General features: G+C 33.9%; 1 protein-coding gene across 1 annotated transcript in view; it reads left to right on the top strand.

Annotated features, from left to right (window-relative positions):
* Positions 1-21,705, top strand: part of LOC110018776 (CHD3-type chromatin-remodeling factor PICKLE-like) — an 89,286-nt gene that overhangs the window by 61,325 nt on the left and 6,256 nt on the right. The window contains exons 26-31 of the mRNA XM_020716211.1: positions 3,808-3,869; positions 3,945-4,021; positions 5,891-6,018; positions 14,381-14,537; positions 14,613-14,768; positions 17,997-18,123. Coding sequence (XP_020571870.1) covers positions 3,808-3,869; positions 3,945-4,021; positions 5,891-6,018; positions 14,381-14,537; positions 14,613-14,768; positions 17,997-18,123 — 707 coding nt within the window. The remainder of the gene's footprint in view (positions 1-3,807; positions 3,870-3,944; positions 4,022-5,890; positions 6,019-14,380; positions 14,538-14,612; positions 14,769-17,996; positions 18,124-21,705) is intronic.

Genomic DNA, 21,705 nt, shown 5'->3' with positions numbered 1-21,705 from the left:
GTGGCAGGGGAGGAATAGGATGAGCAGGTGATGAAAACCGGCCATTGGCTGAGGGAGCAAGTGATGGCAAGAAGGGTAAGGGCTGGATGGGCAGTTGGTGGATGGGATGAGGACAAGGAAGGGAAGATGATTTATGGCTGCTGGGAGAGAGGCTTGAGTGGCTGCAGAATGATAAATGTCTCGTTGGAGTCGAGCTACAACCGAAACACCACCTAGATCCTTTGAGACGGTTATTATCTTGAACGAGTTACAATTGAAGCACCTTCTAACCGTCAGGTACATCCCCGGAGGGGAGAATGCCTCAAAGTCAGCACTTAGAAATTTACACTCGTTAAAACTGCCTCCTAAAACACTCAACAACACATTTATATAATGAGAATTTGTAAATAAAATAGATAATGCTTAGGAAAGAAAAGAAATAGAAAAAGGCAGGCATTGAATAAGTAGGAAATAAAGTAGGAGAATTATGGGAAAAGAAAGAAAGAGGGAGGGAAACGAAAACGGAAAGGGGAGTAGGGTTGGGTCATGGTATTGTAACAGCTATAGTACCACGTCCATGACACTGCAGCATCTACAGTGTCGCGATTTAGAGAAGCTTCCGTGTCATCATGCATCCATTTATTGAGATGAACATATTAGATTATTCATTGACGCGGAGATCTTAGAGCTTGTTAGGTCTCCTAGCTTTTTTATGGTTGACAAACTCTTGTTGGGTGACCCAAACTCAAAAATTTATTTGCAAATTTACTCTGATATACACTTGGTGACGACTTTGTAGGGCTCATTGACCCTCATTATGCTATTACTATATTTTCTTCAGAAACATGCTACACTAGAATATTGTTCTTGATGTTCATTGATTTCTCTATGTGTATGCTATGTGTAATACTAGAGTGGCATACCTGTTTTTACTCATCCAAGAAACCACATAGAACTCTAGTTCGGATTCCATCCCCTATACTTTGTTTATGCTATTTGGACCAATAAACTGTTTGCATAATGAGTTTTATGTTTGACAAATTTTTACAAGTGAATAATGCTACTATTCATCAATTTAGTTTTTTTTTTTTTTTGGTTGAACTAGATATTACTTGTTCAATTAGAAAAGGAAGTGTAGATTCTCTCATCAACATATTAGCAAATCCCATTATATTGTTGATCTTGCAAAATTTTTTGGCATAAATTCTTCAAATGTTGCATGGCTCATTCAACTATGAGGAATTCAAATTACCAGGTGTACGAGATACAATTAAATGATCAATTTGAATATTCTATTACTTTGGGTGAAACTCCTTTATTAAACTAGGTCTATAATCAAAGCTCGGTCCCAAATTTTGATTTTTCTTCGGAAATAGAGGTACTTGTCCTTTCATTTGTTAGCCCTTTGGTGGTAGTCACTTTTACACTCGCAAGCATCGCCTTTGATCTTGATCCACTTATCACCATAACAACACACTCCTTTAAATTGTGAACAGAAGGATGATCAAGATACATAGCAACTCATGATTTAGATAGGAGCACGTAGATTGTCGACAATTATGATGGATAAGAGGTTTCAACTTCTATTTATCTGACGAGGAAAGAAATAGAGAAGTTCTATTATAACTTTCATATATTCCTCAAGCTTCAAGCAAAGCAATCAAAATAATTCTTTTTTAGTTTTTATGTTAAAGATTTTTTAAAGTATGCGATCATTGTATCTTTATCCCATCTCATGCACTTTTCATTATTTTGAGAAGAATTCCAATTCCTGTTTTTCCTAGCACTATGCTCGCACACCCTACTATCAGGTGACTCTAAACTCAATTAGATAAGCTATGTTAAAATAAGATTCATTATAGAAGAAAGATAACTTACATGCTGGTTTCAAACTAATATGAGTAAATTTAATTATAATCACAACTAATCTAGTGCAACAATAATGAATACACATGCTTTAATACTTATAGTAAAGAGAGCATGCTTAAAAGTAATTGATGCAAAGTTGGTTGGATAAAAATAAAAATTTCTAATGAGAAATTTTTTCATTCATTATATTAAATAATGTCATTTATGCAATTACTTAGCATTCATTTTCAGTCTTATTCTTAGTTCTATTTATCTTAAAAATGTTATATTATATCTACATATGTTTTAACTTTTTTAATATCATTATGACATAACCCAGCTTACCGGTCATAATAACTGCTGATAAATGTTGATTATTCAAACGCCACACTTATTAATGACCCTTTGATACCAGCTAGCACCGTTCCAACCTTAATACCAAGAGTAGGGAATTTATTTATTTCCCTATTAAGGCTTATCGTGTGAGAATTTATCACTTGTATAAATCATCATTATATATGCCTACAGAGCACAAATTACATAACATTTAAAATTTCTTTTAATCTTTTATAATTCTTTTTGCCATGCAATTCTTGTTTAACATGAATGCATTTATTAGAAAAAGCTTTGATAACATGCTTTACGAATGAAATATACCATTTGGCATTTCCCCATTTTACCTGATTCTGCATTTATTTGGGAAAAGTTATGAGATGGGAAAAGTTATGAGATGGGAAAAGTTATGAATGGAAATGAATAGGTAAACATTTACCCATATTTAATTTTGCTATTATAATCAAATATGCTCATTAAGAGGGATATTCTAAATGTAAACATATACGAAGTAAATTTACTACTAGGCAATAACAAACATTAGTTCTATAGAGCATTCGTTTCTTATTTTAGCAATTGAGTATCTCATCTTGGTCGCTGGGTTTAACCTCATGATGAGTTTCTTCACTAGGCTTGCCTTGAGCTTGTTTTCTCATGTAAACAACTTATGAATCACAATTTCCTTCAATTTTAATGAGATTCTTAAATTAAATTTAATTTTACACATTGGAGTTTGGGGTCATTTTGATGGGGATAGGCATTGTTTGACGGCTGTCTCGGTTGAAAAGTGATGCCCTAGGTGGTCGAAGACCTATCTATAAAATATTTTATGTCATAAATAAAAATTTAATATTTGTAAATTTTCAAAATTCTACATCATTTCATTTTCTCAATTTTTGAGTCTATTTGATATGGATTTTCAAGGTTTGGGGTATGAATTTGAGGTGTTTCAAATTTCCTGGATACTATAGGCGTTGTTGGGCCACTATCCCAACTGAAAATAGTGGGTCGGATAGTGAATCAATGAGATATGGGTCACGAGAAGGTTCGCCACCTGTTTCTGAGCAAGATATAGACACACCTCTTATAAAAGAAAAATGATACAACATTTAAGGTAGAAACAGAGATTACAATCTCCATAATATTCGAAACAAGCAAAAAGCCTTCTAAAATAACAAAATAACAACATATAAATAGTCCCTCAAATAGAAACCCTACTTAGCAACAACGGAATAGGAAATAAATAAAAAAGAATAAAAAACTGGGCTGAAATTAGAACTCAGACGGTTTCCCTTTTCAGTCACCATGATTGCGGGATTTTCCTCAATTCTACAGAATCCAATGTTAACAGGACTGATTCCATGCTCCATGTGGAATCCCGTGACATAGCAGGAAAGCTCCAACACCAATTTCTACTTCCAAGTTAAAAAAAATAAGTTGTTCTTAGCTAGAACGTTTACTTAACTTCCATGCGAAAAAGGAGCTGATGCTAGCGGTAGATAAAAGTAAGGGTTGGTTTGCATATGCTGTGCTCTTTTTGATTGCTTTGTTTTACTGCAAACTGAGTTCTCATTATGAGGTTAAATTAATCTTACTGAGGAAATTATAACGTTTGCTTTGTGGTTTTTTTGGTTGTTTCCTCAACAGTTATGGCCGGCTATTTATGGAGCATCTTACTGAGGATTTAAATGATTTACCCACTTTTTCAGGTGCGCAACGTTAATAGAATTTTTTTCTTGTCTGTGATTTTCACTTTTACCTATCCATTTTCCTTACATATTTAGATGGAGTACCAAAAGAAGGTCTACGAGTAGATGAAGTGCTGGTTAGACTTGGCACCATTCAATCCATAGAAGAGAAGGTATGACCATATTGCCTCACTTGGTATTTTGGTCGTTACATCATAATTTATTCATGCTCTTATGCTTAAGAGTGTATTTGACAGATTTTTCACGATTATTGTTGACCTCAGTCCCAATTGGGTTGGCTTTCAAGTTCATGTCATGAATTTTGGTTTAAGTTTTTCAAATTGTCTGGCAACCTACGATTGTTTTCAACTTTTCTTATTCTGGCTTAGGACTTGCCTTGTTGGTTTTTATTGTTAAACTATTTAATGCAGATTTAATTATCTTTCTAACTAAGATCTTTGAAGATTTCATGTTCCGTGGGTTTTGCATGAATTAAGAAACAGGTTATGGTTTCTATACTTGAAGCGCTGAAGAAACTTTTATTTAATGTTTTTGATAGTTTATATCATGAAATATGAATCAAATGGAAAGTAGGCTGTTTTATGTGCATTAGGTGAGAGCATACATGATTTGACCACTTAAAAGGTACAAGAGTACCTGAGTTAAGAAGTGCACCATTGATGATTTGTAGCAATCTTCAGCACCTAATAGATCAAAGTAGTGTTTTTTTTTTTAAATTTTAATTAAGTTCATGAGCTCTTATGATTTGGGAAATCACGCTAGAAGTCATACTAGCAGCTGGTTTAGTTATCTATGTAAATTATGGATTCTTTCCACATGTCTCTAATTGCAATTGTATTTAAATCCTCGTCTTCATTTAATTGTCTAGATACTAGTTTAGTCCCTTTCAATCGTCTTGGTATTAGTTTAGTTTCTCTTTTTTATCATCCATTTAAAAAGTTGCACTCATTTCTTTCAATAAAATTGCTCTTAACCGAGGTGCTGGAGAGAAAAAAATGACACTGAGTTAGCGGCTATGATGACGTTGGTGGAGTTGGTGTTAAGAGTGCATAAGTGAGAGACATCATGGACGGTGAGATAATAGGGAAAATTTTACGTTAAGAATGGGTATGGCAAGGCAATAGCATATCTGTTTCATTGTTTCATTTCAAACAGATGCATTAAATAATCTTTTCTTGTTCCATCTGAAAAGAATGTTAAATGTTTCATAAGGTGAAGGAGATTAAAATCACACTGGGAAAATTTTACGTTAAGAATGGGTATGGCAAGGCAATAGCATCTGTTTCATTGTTTCATTTCAAACAGATGCATTAAATAATCTTTTCTTGTTCCATCTGAAAAGAATGTTAAATGTTTCATAAGGTGAAGGAGATTAAAATCACACTGTGAATGTGAAATGAGCGTACAAGCTCTTTATTGTGTTGTATGAATGTGTTTTAAACATTGGTGGTCCTGAAAATTTTTTATACACAGACATTTATTCAGTTTAAAAACCAACCCAATTTTTCATTTTAAAAAATTAATGAATTTTTTTGCTGATGGACTTGGTTTGGAAACTGGCCTGATGTATGTTTTCCTTCTTTTTTGACGCATTTGATAAGTGAAAGCCATACTATCAAAATATTTAGCAAATAAAGCATGCACCTTCTCAACATTTTTTAGAATCAGTAGTCTATTTAAACTGGAAGGCTTGGTATTGTTGGTGCTAATGCTTAACCTCTTGGTTATCGTGCAAGTTTGTGCTGACAGCCTCCAAATTTCCTAAGAAGTTCAATTATTTCCGGACATGTCAAACAAAGAGAATGTTTCTTTTTTTTAAAATATACATTTCTACTAGCAAGTAGATGTAAAATTCTTGTGCTGGTATGTTTTGACAACAATCTTAGGTTGTTCTTCGGACTACTTTCTATACTTGATGATAATTATGAGCTGTTTAAAGTTTAATTTGTATTTACTTTTATGTTGAATTACTTGAGCTTTATTGCAGGGATTTTATGTTATTTTCTTTTATGATATTACAGTTGAACTTTCTCTCAGAAAGTCCTGGCGTTCCCCTTTTTGCAGAAGACATACAGTTATGGTTTCCTGCTTTGAAAGGAAGAATATGGAGGGAAGAACATGATATTTTGTTGTTGAAAGCGATTCTAAAGTATGTGTTCATAATCTTTGTTATATTCAGATTGACAGGAAAATGTAGTTTTACTTATATTCTATTATTATATCTCACTTAGAGGCCTATTGCAATTGGAAAGTGGCTGTGTTTATGTTACCTTTATTATGGTCTAAATGTTTTGTAAATTTAGGGAAGAGATTATTTTCACTAACCCCTTTGCAAACATTACATTGGTGGGAGAGTCGTGCATTTGGATGCAAATTTCTGTAGTTATAATTGTGAAATCATTTTCCTCCTAATGATATAATATAAAATATGCATATATGAATTACATATGGAAATCTTTATATGCTTTTCTCCCTGTCTGCTCACCTGTTCAATTCATCAATTTTTGGATAGGCATCATTGAGCATGAACACTCTTTGAAGGCTGTCTACTTCTCAGGCTGTGTCCTTAATGTCATACATTTCACAAAACCACGATAAACCTTCATCATTAGATGCTCCGTATTCCTTATTTTTCAGATATGAAATAAATAAAAAAAAGAAAATCGTTTACTTTTTTAGCATTGGGCATAGCATGGGAGTGGGTTTGGCAGAAGGTCGACTTAATTCTGTTGCTGTAATCTGGTTAAATTCTCAGTTTATCTTATTTTAGATTCTCTATTTCTCATTCTGCCTATTTATCACTTTCTCTTTCCATGTTAGCTTGATCTCACTTTCTTATATTTTGTACTGGTCATTATGCTAACAAAAATTATCTTGTTTTTCATGGATTCATCACAACTTTCACTCATTAATAATACGTCATCGATGGCTTATCAAATTTTCTTATGATTTTCCATCTTGCTTCTTTTTCATGTTTCTGTTTGTTATAAATTTCTATGTTTTTGTGTAAGCAATACATAGAAGACTTGTAATATCCTTGACTTTTTTACAAAATGTAACATTCATTTTATACTTGATTTAGAGCTGAACTTGTGAATTAATTTTCTTTTTGAAGACATGACAACATCTTTGTTCTATCCACCTAAGAGCCTGCTAATTCTGCTAGTATTTCCTGTTTTCTTCCTTCTTGGTTTCAATTTTGACTTCTTTTTTTTGAAAAGCCTTCCAAGCATTAGGAGTTTTGTTCTAAAAGAATCATAAGGCATGTCGTTGTTATTAGAGATATAGCGACTTTGATTAATTGGTATACTTGGAGTGAAGATTTTATAATTTTTTCGAAGATTGACTATAGAGAAAAAATGACAAGGCTTATTTCAAAAGTTAATGAACTAGTTTTCTATTGTTCAAATTCTATTTATAAGAGAAAAACGATTAGTTGTAAAAGTATAATATTTGTTTTTTCTCTTTTTATTGTGAAGTATGCATTTAAAAGATGCATATTGATAAATATCTAGGGAAAGTAATATATTTATTGAGATTGTTTAGATTTATTGGAGTAATATATTTATTGAGATTTTTTAGATTTACAATTTTTTTTGCTGAGACTAAAGAGGCATAGAATGAACAATGATTGGAGAATATGAATTTTTTTTTAATATTTAAAAATGAAAAAAATAAAATTTTATTTATGTGCTTACAGTGAAATTATAGAAGAGGTATTTGAAGTCCAAGAAAAATCAGCTTTCTGTAAGGGAATCAATTTGTTTATTTTAATGCTTTTAAGGTGTAGCACATATGCAATATTTGTTTTCAAGTATTTAATGGAAAGTTAAGAAGAGAATAGAATAGCAATCATCATATATTTTTTCTTTATTTTGCAATTACATATATTAATACACCTTGAGAATTTATTTGTTGGGAATTATTATAAACTATTGTTCAATCATATGCCAAAGCTATTATTGATATGGTTTTTGAAGTAGAGCCTAACATTAGAAGTGGTTGTGGTTTAACATAAAGGTTTTTAATCATACAATATTAACATGAATTATCAATATTAAGCTATTAAGCTTTTAGCAATAGTTATGATGATGCTTTGAGAGGATATTGCTGATTAGCTACTTTTTGTTTGATAGTTTTGGGTGGCATAGCTTTTCTTCAAGTAGAAATTAGAGCCATGAAAGAAACTTTTAGAGGGTTTTTGCAGGTACTTCTTGTATGATAGTTTTGAGTGGCAAAGGTTTTTTGAAGCAGAAGGTTAGAAGCATGAAAGAAAATTTAATAGGGTGTTTGTTATGTAGAACTAAGAAATTCTTTCTTTTTCAAGTTATGCAATTACAATGGATATGAAGTTGATATTTATCTATTAATAAGCTAGAAGTTTTCATGAAATAAGATTGATTAGTTTTATTTTTTTTGGGTCTCTTGTACAAAAGTAGGTTATAGACAATAATTTAACTTTTGGTGTTATGGTTTATTCATTAAAATGGAAAAGTGTCTTAGATGTATAATGCAACAGAAAATATTATAAAGATTTAAAGGCAATTTTATTGAAACTATGGTTAAGCCACTACTATGATATTTGGATTCTTGCATTCAATGACAAAGAAATCGTTAACAATGTCTAGAATTGAGAATGCTATGATTGATGTTTAAAACTAGTAAGTATAGAAAAAATAGTTACAACAGACAAAATGTGAATGTTGCATCTTTTGAAGATAAGTTAGCGAAGAATAAATTATGTGATTTGGGTGTAGTTGCCTTAAAAGGGAATTTAGATGGAACTATTGTTTGGAATAGGAAGGAAAAAAGGCTTTATTAAAGTTAGCATGGATAAAAGTTGTGTGAATGCTCTAGCAAATTAGAGTTGATACCTCGTCTAACTAACAATAAGAATTAATAGAGAAGGATTCATAAAATAAGCCATAAATGGTTTCTAAGAGTTTAAGGGTGATGATAAATAGAGGCTTGATAATAATGTCTTACTTACTTATATAAGGTTAATGTAAATGCAAGTCCTTGAGGTATAGAACATGCTTCACACGGGTCTACATTAAACATTCTATTTTGGTCCCGACAAATAATAAGTGTTTTATGAAGGCCAGTCCTTCCTTAGAGCCATCTATTAAAGGATAGAGTTATCCTTTTATTTTCTTTTATTTTTTCTCTCCTCTCCCTCAAGCTATCCTTGGGAGCTTGCAAAAGCAAATGTTTGGTTGTGAGGTAAGTCTCTCTGAATGCATGGGCTTGTGTTGACTAGCTCATTAAAAAAGATGGGAAGAGAAAATAATGCAAATTTTGAGAGTGAGGTTCTGGTGTCATTTATGCCTTTGAGTTCAACACACTGGCAACATGAAACTTCATCAGAGCCGCTGCTCCTAGATAAACCTTCACTATTTAGTCAATGACTCACGTTCTTGTTGCTTTGATTGTTTTTTTCTTTGACTATTGCTACTATCTGACTTGATTTCTTTCTTTTGCATTAATCTATTGGTAGGTATCCTAATCCTAGTGATTGAAAACAAGGTTATCTTTTCGTTGATAATGAAGGTGTTGTAGAAACTAATGAAGGTGTTGTAGAAACTAGAGGAGAGGCACACAATGTGTAGATTTGATTCTGTAGGAAAAAGGCTTTTTCCTGTAAATGAAAGGCTATGATATTTCTGTTTAGAAATTTAAAACAAAAGCCATTTACCAAAAAAAAAAAAAAAAGGACGTGAAGGCCAAAATCTCATGCGAGTTACTGTTTGAATATTCATTTAAAGATATTAAATCTCATTAGAATTGATGCTGTACTAGTGAGTTTTTAGAAGTGTGGATTAACATGAATCACACCTTATACCTTTGGGCCCTATATGCAAATTACCTTACTAAAAATTTTAGTTTATATTTTTAACAATAATTGATAATGCTCGTATACCAGGAGCAGGTAATTATTTTTGCCTTTAGTACCCATTCTCTTTTGTTTGCATGGGTATAACAAAAGCAGACCAAAAGAGTTTAAAAGCATTTGATTTATTTCATAACTTTTTTGCGCTTTAAGGCCAGTAAACATACAACTCACATGAATTAACTTTGTTCCAGGCTCTGCCAAAACCTCCACAATCAAAGTCAAGGCATGAATTATCTTTATTTTTTTGTATTTATTATTGTAGTTATGAACATCATGTTTCAGTACTTGGATTCTTCAAATTTTTTAAAACAGTTTTGTATATGAATACACTTTAGGGATGAATAAGATAAGCTTTCCGACCACCTTTTCTTTTCACTTCGGTATCAAAATGAGCTTAAGATTCTCTTTCCAACATTTGCTTTTACTTATAATGTCTGGTTTCCTCAACTTACCGTTCGGAGAGCTGACTTTTTCGAATGGTGAAAAACATACTTAATGATAATTTCATGGGAAATAAACCTAGTATCAGTTGAAAAGAAGAAACTACCTGAAGTGTTCTCACGTTGTAAAGAATTACATAGAAGAGAAGAATAAAAAACTCTTCATCTAGTTGATCCTTCAGATTTGAAAGATTTGAAGTTTGAGCTTTAGATTGAATTAGATCTCATGATCGTATCATGATCATGAAAAACCGTGATGCATGAAATCAATAAACCATATATGGTCCTAAAAGTCAGAAAAGACATTTGGGAAGCTATCAAACGTACTCATTTAAAGATGACATTTTCATCTATGAGATCAAAGCAAAGCTATAAACAAAATTTATCACTGAGCATTTTGATTTCTTTCATTGTTTCATGTGCTAGTGAAATTTTTTCATCTTTTTTTTTTGTATGATGATTGTGATGATTTGGGGCTCTCTCCTTGTCAGTTTGTACTTGCCAAATGTATCAATATTGTTTTTTCTTTCAAATGGATATGGATTTTTTTATTTTGAAGTAGGTCTGCACGTAGATACATATGTCTTAACCCTTTTTGTCATGTTTAGTTGAGTTGAACAAGGGATGCATATGGATATCAACACCCACTAGTGACTAAGAATCTATGAGAACCTAGAGTGAAACAAGAATTACAAGACTTCCCAAGACCACACAACCATAAAACTTACTTCTCAATGGACTCTTGTGCAAGTGTGAAGAACTTTGCACTATGAAAGTGAGTAATTAGGAATAGTTAGCTGTTGCACACTCTTAGATTTTGGCAATTTCAGCCACCACAATGCCTTGCAGTAAACTTCTAGATTTTCATTATAATGGCTACTGTATATCCAGATTTCTGAATCATTCTCAGGCCAAAGGCAGGATTCTTGCACTTAGTATAACATTAAAAGCATGTGTTTCGTGTTGTTTTTGCTCATGGTTCGTTGGAATTGATATTTTCCCCGCTGTAAGACCACAATTGTAGCTGCCTAATAGCTGTGAATGTTTAGCCAGTGGCCATCTCCTGACTTGCCACAAGAATTATTCGTTCAAAACCATAATACATTCAAGAATTTCTAATCCTTGACAGGCAGCAATTTGTTCTCTTTTTTCCCAACTGGATGCCATTCTTACTGAAATTCTGCTATGTTTCTTGTAGAAGAATTCTTGCCGCCAGATATCACAACTCCCCTTCTTAGATAGTCCAAGTGGATGAGGAGAAATGATAGAAACTTTGGTAATCAAATGTGGCGAAACTTGGACTCGGCTACGATTTCTTCTCTTTCAAGTTCCTCTAAACATAGTGGAAAGCAACCCCTAGTGCATGGAATTCCACCCCAACCAGGATAAAACTTGAAAATATACGCCATTTTCCTTTTATTGGGATGGGTTATTTATAGGATAACCACTTTAAACAACACTTATGCTTCCTTATGACTAAAGAATTATTTTGATGGAAAGAAAGAAAACTAGGCCCTCTAATATTTAATTAATTATGAAAATGTCCCTCCTAATTCTTGCTGACCTCCATAGAAATCTCATAATCAATACAATTGAAAGATGCCAATTGACGGACATTGGATGTGACATTATGTAAATTGAGTTCAAATTACTTCAATCACAGTTAAGATCTACTTTAAGTGGCAATGCATTCACACAAACAACTAAATCTTGAAATATTTTCGTTCTCTATGTGCATATCTCCAGATAACTTTTAACTTAAATACAACATTTTGAAAATGTGGAAGTGCATCAAAAGACAAGAATGTTGCTCATGACCAAAATGTACAAGAAGATACAAAGGTTTTAGTGAACGGGTGCAATGAACCTACTCACAAGGCATACAAGACTCAAAAAGTAACCAAAATGTACAAGTATACCGCAAAAAAGCTAGAGACAATTTCGCCAAAAAGATAAAAATGGTCTGAGGACTACTCAGGAGGAGCATAATTCCACCAGAGAGCTTAATCATGATGAGTGGGCTTTTCTCTCTCCTTTGATCTAGAGAGGGAGTCGAGCACCGAACTGTGTTGGAGGCTTCCACCCGATTGTAAATTCCTGACTTCTGTTATTCCTTTTTTCATTTTCCGGGTTTTATAAACTTGTTAATTTTCTTCTAAGGGTTGTCCCAACTTATGACTGAGTTGATCATCAATGGGAGCAATTTCTACCTATTGATCACCTTGAACTTGGCATTACACCAGGGTTTAAGGGCCCTCAACATCAGCAATAATTGTGTCTATAACATATGGAGCATCATCAAACGCCAAAATGAGAGTATCCTCATTTTCAGCATCATGAGACTGCTTCAGGCAACGAGCTACGACACAATCCTATTTCGTCTTCTTCTAGCACATCGAGGCGACGAAGCTGCGCGACGTGAACCCCTACCCTTCTTCTAGCACAAGAAGGCGATGAACAGGCTACGATCCTGTTCCAATGTAAGGATGTCGAGGGCTGCTCGAGTCGCCATGGAGTTGCGACCGGAGACCCTTGCAGAGCAAAATCCATCGCGATATATATATATATATATATATATATATATATATATATATTAGAAAAGCTCAAAGGTGAATATATTAATAAAAGGAAAGATATAGATAGGTTGTATGAAAGGGCCCAAATTGACACTCTAACCACCCGACATACAACACACGTGTAGGAAATGCATGTAAACCCAGAAACCAAGATTAAAATATAGACATAGAAATTTTACGTCAAAAGTCTGCCAACATTCCCAGATTCAGTTAGCTTGCAAATGTTCCAATTTAGCATTGCCTCCGCCTCTTGTTCTAGGAAGGGAGTCAACTAACAAATTGTTAAGTTTGCTGCCATTACCAGAGGGTCGTCACTCAATATTAAGCTTTTTATTACAAAGAAAAATACTTTGAGCTATGTTTGAATGAAGGTTTCAATCAGCAGAATATCATAATCAGAAGGGTTCATTGTTAAAATAAAGCTTTCAATCACAAAGAAAAACAATTCATGCTTTTTTTCTTGTGATGCATGCAACTGCTACAATTCATGGTTGAAGGGACTGCAAATGTCAATGCTTTCTACTCGTGACAACCAAGTTATCTTTCTCCAATGATTAGTATGATTACTGTGAACTGTGACTAGTGGAGACACACATTCTAAATATTCTCTTGTGATTTTTATAAAATTTATTTTAGATTATATCATCGATTAGTCATTGTAAATCAAAACTTTTGGGAATTCTATGTATATCTAGCCTCTTTCTCTATCCCTTTATATATATATATATATATACAAATTCTACGAATTTTGTCGTAGCAGATGATAGCCGAAGTATCTTCGAACCACCTATTTCGAGAGAAGAGAGTACTCAAGTTATGGAGTGGTAGGATCAAGGTGTGTTGTAGGTTGAGTCAGATCAACAGTTTACCTCCATCGAAGATCCGCCTATTGTTCACACGGGACTACCTCTTGCAGATGATTGACAGATTTACAAATCTAGAAAGAAAAAGAAAGAAATGCCATATCTCAGCAAATATTAGGATGACTGTATCATTGTGTCGGGCAGAAGCCCACATCTCAGTTTGTTGCTGGACTCCCTCCCTAAATCCAGGGGAAGGGGAAGCGGTATATCCACCGACTACGCACACAATGATTGGGAGGAGTTTCTTTTTGTTTTTTTTTTTTTGGGAATACGTTTGTAATCCCTGTGAGTTAGGTTCTTTGTACCAAATCACTAAAACTTTTGTATCCTCTCTTTTTTATCAATGAATTTTGTATTTTCAAAATATATATATATATATATAAACTAGACAAGCAAACATATAAGAAAAGTAAAAAAATTACTTCAAGTAAAGTGCACTAAAGATACAAAATCAAAAAGTGATTTGCTTAACAGCCTCCTTTCAATACTATGCATTAATTTGCGAAGGAAGACATCTCTAATTTTGATAACAGCTAAAAAAAAAGCCAATGCCAATTCAAGTTTATCCATGCACTCTACTAGCTTTGTGTGCCCAGCACAGAACATTTTGGATTGTTAGTATCTATATAAGGTGGTTTATGCATTGTGTTAAATTCTTTGTTTGATCATAGATTGCAGTTATGTTAACATTTATTGATTGTTTCGCTTTTGTCTTCTAATCAAGTCTGGTGAATCTCAGGCATGGCTATGCTAGATGGATATATATTGTTGAGGATAAAGATATTGGTCTTGCAGAGATTGTTCGTCAAGAGTTAAATCTTCCTGTTACAAATGGACCTTTCGTTGGTGCGGCAAACCCAGCAACGGACAATGCAAACACAGGATACTCGGTAAATGTATGTGCTACAGGTGTTAAACTTGCTGAATTAACACTCGCTACATAACTTTTGCTGATTTTCATTGTTTTTCAGGGATCTTCAGAAATTCCTAAGGCAAAACAATCAAATCCAGATTATTCTATGCTTTATCAATTTAGGGAAGTACAGAGAAGAATTGTGGACTTCATACGAAAAAGATATCATCTTTTGGATAAAGCTATAAATGCAGAGCTACTACTAGAAAAAAATGTACGTCCTAAGTTGAGCTTACACTGATAAAAATCTACATATCTAAATGTTGAAGATTTCTCCATCTGATTTATCACCGACACTTCATTAGGACGACTTCAAATTTATGAAGTATTTATCTTATTTGTTTATACTGTATTGTGTTACCTAGAGGTATTCTAGCTAATAATTTATCCATATGTGAAATATTCCTCACTAGTCACTCCATTTCTCATGACTGTATATTTCCTGTTCCCTATTATTATTTTCTTTCCAACTGAAAACAGTTAATTCTGGAGAGACCTTAGATCACCGTGGACAGAGTGTATTGTTGCCTTTGCTATCTCAATTCTGGTGTCATAATAACATTATTCTTTTTTAATTAGAAAACAGTTAATTCTGGGCTCTGGAGTTGATTTCTATCACTGCTGACATGAAATATTATTTGATTTGCCCATTCCTCTTCTTTGACTAAGGGAGAAAAGTGATCTAAAATTGTCACTTCCTGCCAGAGGATTTTACAAGATTGTTATATTATGTGTCATGGTTAGATTGAATCGACAAAAATCCTGGAACTAGCATATGCTTTTGGAGCCTGCATGAATAAACACATCTTGTTTATATTGTCAGTGGAGTTTTTTCCCTGACCTTTGGTTCATTGTTTGCTTTTATGAGGAATTTAGTTAAGATGTCAAGTTGGAAATTGAAATGAATGAATGCCATCACGAAATGTAACATTTTTTCAAAAAGAATTACATTATCAATACCTTGGGGCAGCTACAATTAATACAACTTGTTGGAAAATTTTCACCTTGTGCAAAAAAATGTGTGGCTATTCTTGGCAAAGTTAGTACAATTTTTAAAGAAGGTTTACTCGAATAAATGGAGTGAGCCAAAAAGTGAATTTCTGAATAGTTTGTTATGTTCCCTTATATATGCTTGTGTTTTTTATTGTTTTGTTCTTTCATAATTTATTTTCTTGCTGTGTGGCAGTAGAGGGTCTTTCCAGAAAAGGGGATGGAATAATTAGTCAGAGATTGGTTGGTGCTTTACATTGGTTATGGTGGACAAAAAGAACATGTAGCTTCCCTGCTTTAATTTCAAAAATAAGTCATTGTCTTTCAGCTTGTATGCTATGAAGGTCTAACTTAACCGTCAGTCTTATCCTAAGAATGCATGTCAAGAAAAACTTAAAATTGTATTTATTTTACCTTGGTGGAACCCATATCATATAACTCTTCATGAAGATGTTGTATGTTGACATTGGAAACCTAGGCTTGTACAATTCTCTTGCTTAAATGTTTGAAAATAAGGTTTGATTCATAAGTGAAATGTTTTTGTGAAGTTCCAATTTATAATTGCACTACCTTTATAAACTTATAACATAATTATTGATTTATGGAGTAGCAACTGACAAGAATACGCAATGACAAAACTGGAAAGAGTATGATGCTTTATTTCATATAGTTAAACAAGAATAAGCAACGACAAAACTATACCCACTTTAGGCCGGATTGTGCGGTCTGATTCAACTTGCTCAAATCTGTGTTATTGGCAATACTTCCTGGCTATGATATATTCTGGGCCACGAATTGGTTTCACCTGTTCTCCACTCTAAATCAGCTTTTCCTCTGGCTGGGTCATCTTGGGTGTTTTCCTGAGTGTATTCTGGCTGTAAGATCTTGAGGTTGAACTCTGCTTGTAGATGTGGTGATCGTCTGATAATGTGGTCTCTCTACTTCTTATGCTTGGGTCTGAACATCTTGTCTGTAGTTAGCTGGTAGGAACTGGCGTTGCATCTTCCGCCTCATCTTAAACTAGGTAGTAATCTTATATTTTCCCTCATGCTGGCATATTGACTTCAGATTCTCATCTTGTTCTCTCCTTCGACTCTCTAGATCACGGCCGAGGGTAACCCTCCTTAGGTTCCATCATCCATCTCTGCAAGTCTTTGTTGGAGACGACGGAGCTCTTGTTGTATCTCTTCCCGGTTTGACTCAGACACGTATCTCCTTGGTGGCATGGCTTGAGTTTTCTGTTGGGAGGTGAAAGAGGGTGTATGAGATTAATTGAAGGCATAGAAAAATTAATTTGGGGTTTTTGATTGCGAAAATCAGTAAGGGGAAATTAGATTTAGGTCCAAAATTTAAATATGGTTTGGGAATTGGAAAGAAACTTTTTTTCTTTTTTTTTTTTTTTTTTTTTTTTTGCTATGGTTTGGGAATTGGAAAGAAACTTTTTTTTTTTTTTTTTTTTTTTTTTTTTTGGGGTGGGTGGCTTGGGTTGGGGTGGATGCTAGAAAATCCAATGATAGAACTAGGGATAGACTTGCTTTGATACCAAATGATACTGGAGTTAACTAAAAATTTTTAGGAATACTGATTTTATTAATCAAACAAAAAACAGATTACATTCACAAGCACAAACCAGGAAGAAAAGAAAACACAGATCCCACTAGGGCAGCAGGTGGCGTGGAGAGGATATGGCTTGAGATGGTGGTTGGCGATGGAAGTGGGGTGGGTAGGAGGTAGTAGGTGGGAGGAATAGGTGGCCGGTACGTTTGGGGGATAAGAAGGTGAAAGAGCAAGTTTAGGGTGGTTAGCTGGAGAGGCCGGCTTTGTGCAGATTATGGCAATACCATAGCAGGGAAAAGGGGAATAGGTGATTGGAGGCTGAAGGCGAGGATGGCGATTGCGGTAGAGGTGGTCTGGGATGTATGCGACAATAAAGGAAGGTGGGATTGTGGTTTGGATGACAGCAGGGAGAGGTTGTTGGGTGGTAGCGAGCAAGTGAGAGAGATAAGGCGTGGCGACAAGGAAATCAGGATGGACGGTGGTGCGGGTAAGATGGCAGCATGTAGGCAAAGGGATGATGCACATCGTTTTTGAATGAGTTATAGCCGATGTACCTTCTCGCCGTCGGATACAACCCTAAAAGGGAATAGTGGGATGTCAGGGGTTGTCCAAATAGAAATCTCAGCAAAATCTGTAGCCCTAGACAGTAGCATATATATTTATAATAAGTGAAATAGGTGGAGGGAGAAAGAGCGGCAGATCCTGCCCCTGCTGGACCAACCGGTCCGGCCCCCAACCCCGCATCAACTAGATATTTACATTATCTTTTATACTTAACAGGAATGTGATTTTCATATGCTGGTCGTTTATGTTGTTTTTTCCTATTTTCATTATTATTTTCCATTGTCATAAAGAGTGGACTTCGTCTTACTATTGCATTGGATATTTTTTCTAGGGTGGAGCTAAACTTTCTGAGACTGCTAATGATTCTGATGTTGATCGTAAGCCTACTGAAGTTCTTAGTCCAGAACCAACAGAGCCAAGCACTTTATCTAAAGAATTGCCAATTATGGAACCCATTGGTACACATTACTCATGTTTTTTTCTTACTTTTACTATTTGGTTCTAGTTATTGTTAAATGTTGATACTTATCATGTGGTTCTTACCTTTGAATGTGGAGTTCACCATATATTTTGCTTAGGGGACTATATGATATGGGCTCATTTATTAGATAAGAGACCTACTTGGCTGCCAACCAAGGCTCTCCATTGGAGTCCTTTAGTGTTGTTTTCAAATAATTTGAATTTGATTTTTTGTGTCAGCTGCCATGTTCTTCATCATGATCTGCCAATCCGATTACTGCAGTTAAAAAATGCTTGAGAAAAGTTAATTTATCCACATGAAACGCATAAGAAAAGAGCAACAAAATAGAACCTGCTTCTGCATAAAGTTAATGTAACAACTATCTAATAATCTATCCTAGGCAGATTGAATAAAACTGAAGGTATATTTGGCTCGAATGCTAAATTTCAGGTATTGGTATGATCCTTGTTTTAAGAGTTGAGATTTTCCAAGCCTTTGTTCTTTAAGATGCAGTAATCATAGCAACATGTGATTACACCATTTTTTTAAATTTTAAAATTCTGTTGCTTTCACTTTTTCACTTTAAACTTTAATTAAAAAAATGAATAATTTAATCTATAATGTATTCGAAACTTGGAAAGTGCTATATAAGTTTTGTACGAGTTTTGTGGGCTCTAAAGGTTTCACCTTGCTCTATTCATATATTTAAGAATTTCAGTATCTTTTAGAAGGCGTATTTGGTTTCTGGATAAGATAGTACATAGACATTTTAACTTCTAATTAAAATTATGATTTAATCTAATTAGAGGTTTACCGTAGCTATAAGTCTCTATAGTAAATGATATATTTGATCAGGAGAGAGAACTTCTGGATATAGATCTATGGGCTCAACAATGCAAAAGTTTAATTAGAGTGTTTTTTTTTTCCAACACATGTTTATGTCTAATTAACTTCAACATTCAAACTGATTATGAATTTGAAGATTCATTACCCCTCCATAAACATCTATGGTATCATAAGTGAGCTTCATCTTTATATTTTGATAGTTATCTAGTTCGAGTCAAAAACTCTTCATTGATTCTATCAATTTTGAGACAGTGGGCATCCTGTTTTGTTATTGATATCCTCATTTTTAGTTTCATTGATCTAGGCATCATCTTGAATGTTGGAATGGGTTTGATGGATGACTTGCTACATTTTCTGGCAATTGTTAAAACTATGCAACTTTCACTAATTTTTGGTTGCGTAAAATTCCATAATCATTGTATGATCATGCAGTCTTCCTCAACCAATGTACTAAACTTTATATTTGCTAGATGCCGCCCAATTTCAATCAAGTCACATAGCTTAACTCTCCAATTTTTAAAATATCTTCACAATGTCTGATCATTGGAGATGGTATCCTTTGTTTAAATGATGTGCAAACTTTTGTAGCTTCCTATTTGATAGTGAGGATTCCTGAACTGAAGAGGAAACAAAGACGAAGCTAAATTACACTGAATAGAGAGCACAACGTGGAGACAAGATATAAGGAATGAATATCAGCAAACAATAGCTGTAGCGCAAAAATGACTAGATCTACAATAGAATGAGGAAGTAATTCCTTTTTTTATTTTTTCTTGTATTGCTGATGCCCTATACAAGGAGAAAGATATAAGAAAGGGAGGATTTTATTCTTAATGAAATACAAATAAAGTAAGAAAGAAATAACCACGCTCTAATATGCATTTGTAATTTTGTAAAGCCAAGGAAATTATTTATATGTTAAATTTTGAACTTTTTCACGAGGGAATTCAATGCATGTAAACAAAGATTTCTTGGATACCATTATAGGTTCCTTAGATTGTCTTCTTGGTTTGCTATCATGAATTCTTGGATTGCCATCAGTTTTTATGTCATCAAATATTCATTGGGTTCCTAAACTAATTGTTAGGGAACCTTACAATCTTTTAAGTAGCTTATTTAATAGTGATAAACTTATTTGTTTTTGCTCATTAATTTGCTTATACATGTTCAAGTAGTGCGATAGTGGTCATTTATTGCTTGAAGTAGCTTATTTAGTAACTTTTTATAATACTTTGTAACAATCTTTTTCATGCAATGCACTAATGAGATGTATTAGTAAAGATATTAGTACGATGGAAGCTTAAATTGAACGATTATTTGATTGTTTCATTCAATGTCAATATCATTGCACTCTATTTATGCCGTTTGATATTTATTATTAAGGTTACAAATAGGGAATTAATTGTGCAGAACAAATGGTTGTAAAATTAAACAATTTTATATTTGTTTTTTATCTGACAGATCTGTAAATTAAGGGGAAAAAAATCGAACTGAAAATATTTTTGTTAAAATTTATGTACGGATTGAAATAAATCTTTTACATCTTACATGAATTTACTTAGCTTAATTAAAGCTCTTTTTTGTTCTAATTTTCTAAAAAGCAAATGGAACTTTGACAAGATTTTCCGACTTAATCATTTTCAAGCTCAGCCACACTATAAGGGCGTGCATGTAAATGAGTATGTTACTAACAAGATAGTCTTTAGCTTGTCCGCTTGCTTACATCAGTAATTTCATGATAAGAATTCCCACAATTAGTTTCCATATCTACTGCATACACCCTTGAAGTTTACTTGTCTTTGTAACCTGGTTACGGTAAAAATATTTTCTGAACATTGTGCTCGCTTTCCAAATGTAAGGATTAAGTTGCAGTAATGCCGTAAATGATAGAAGCGAGCTTTTATTTGATTGGAAAAGAAAAAGGAAAAAATAAGTGCTTTGCCCATATTTTACATAGTTTGTGATTGGTAATTCGATAGAAAGTACTCCTTTTATAAATATATATATAGTTATGTTATTGTTGACCTCATTTTTGTGAGGTCTTTTCTTCTTCTCCTTATGAGCCTAGGATCTAGCTCTAGGAGTTCCTATTGACCATCTTAGAAAACTAGAATTGAGACCCACACTTTTAGTAATTCTAACCACTTCCTATTTTCCTTTGATGTCTAGCATTTATGGCACAAGACCATCGTCTTACGAACGAGCGGTTATCGAACGAGCGGTCGAACGAGCGGTTATGGGCTATTTTGTGAAAACTCAGGAGAAAAGTTCCCAATAGGACTCTAAGCCTTAGGAAAACATTCGTCACGACTTTTTCGTCCCAAGCCTTAGAAAAACATTCGTCACGACTTTTTCGTCACATACACACAAAAAATGCACATAATTCAATGAATTGCACGAAATCGGACTTCAATTAAGCCTAAAGGACGGGTGAGAATGCGAACTTCTCCGGATGACCTCCGACGACAAAATGGACTGCGCCAACGCGTCCGGGATACCTATTTTGGTAGGAAATGACACCCATATTGTCATATTTTCGGCACGAGAAAATTGACATGCAAATCGATGAATTCGTCAAAACGACCTCTGACGGCAAAAGAGACAGTGCCGATGCGTCCGGAATGTCGAAATTACCTAGGAAGACACCTATTTTGCTTAGGGCGCCGCACATGAATAAATCGCATGAAATTTGATATATATATATATATATATACATACATACATACATACATAC

The sequence above is a fragment of the Phalaenopsis equestris genome, unplaced genomic scaffold, assembly GCF_001263595.1.
Source record: "Phalaenopsis equestris unplaced genomic scaffold, ASM126359v1 Scaffold000036, whole genome shotgun sequence".
NCBI lineage: Eukaryota > Viridiplantae > Streptophyta > Magnoliopsida > Asparagales > Orchidaceae > Phalaenopsis > Phalaenopsis equestris.
The sequence above is the reverse complement of the archived record's forward strand: the minus strand, read 5'-3'. Positions and strand labels throughout refer to the sequence as shown.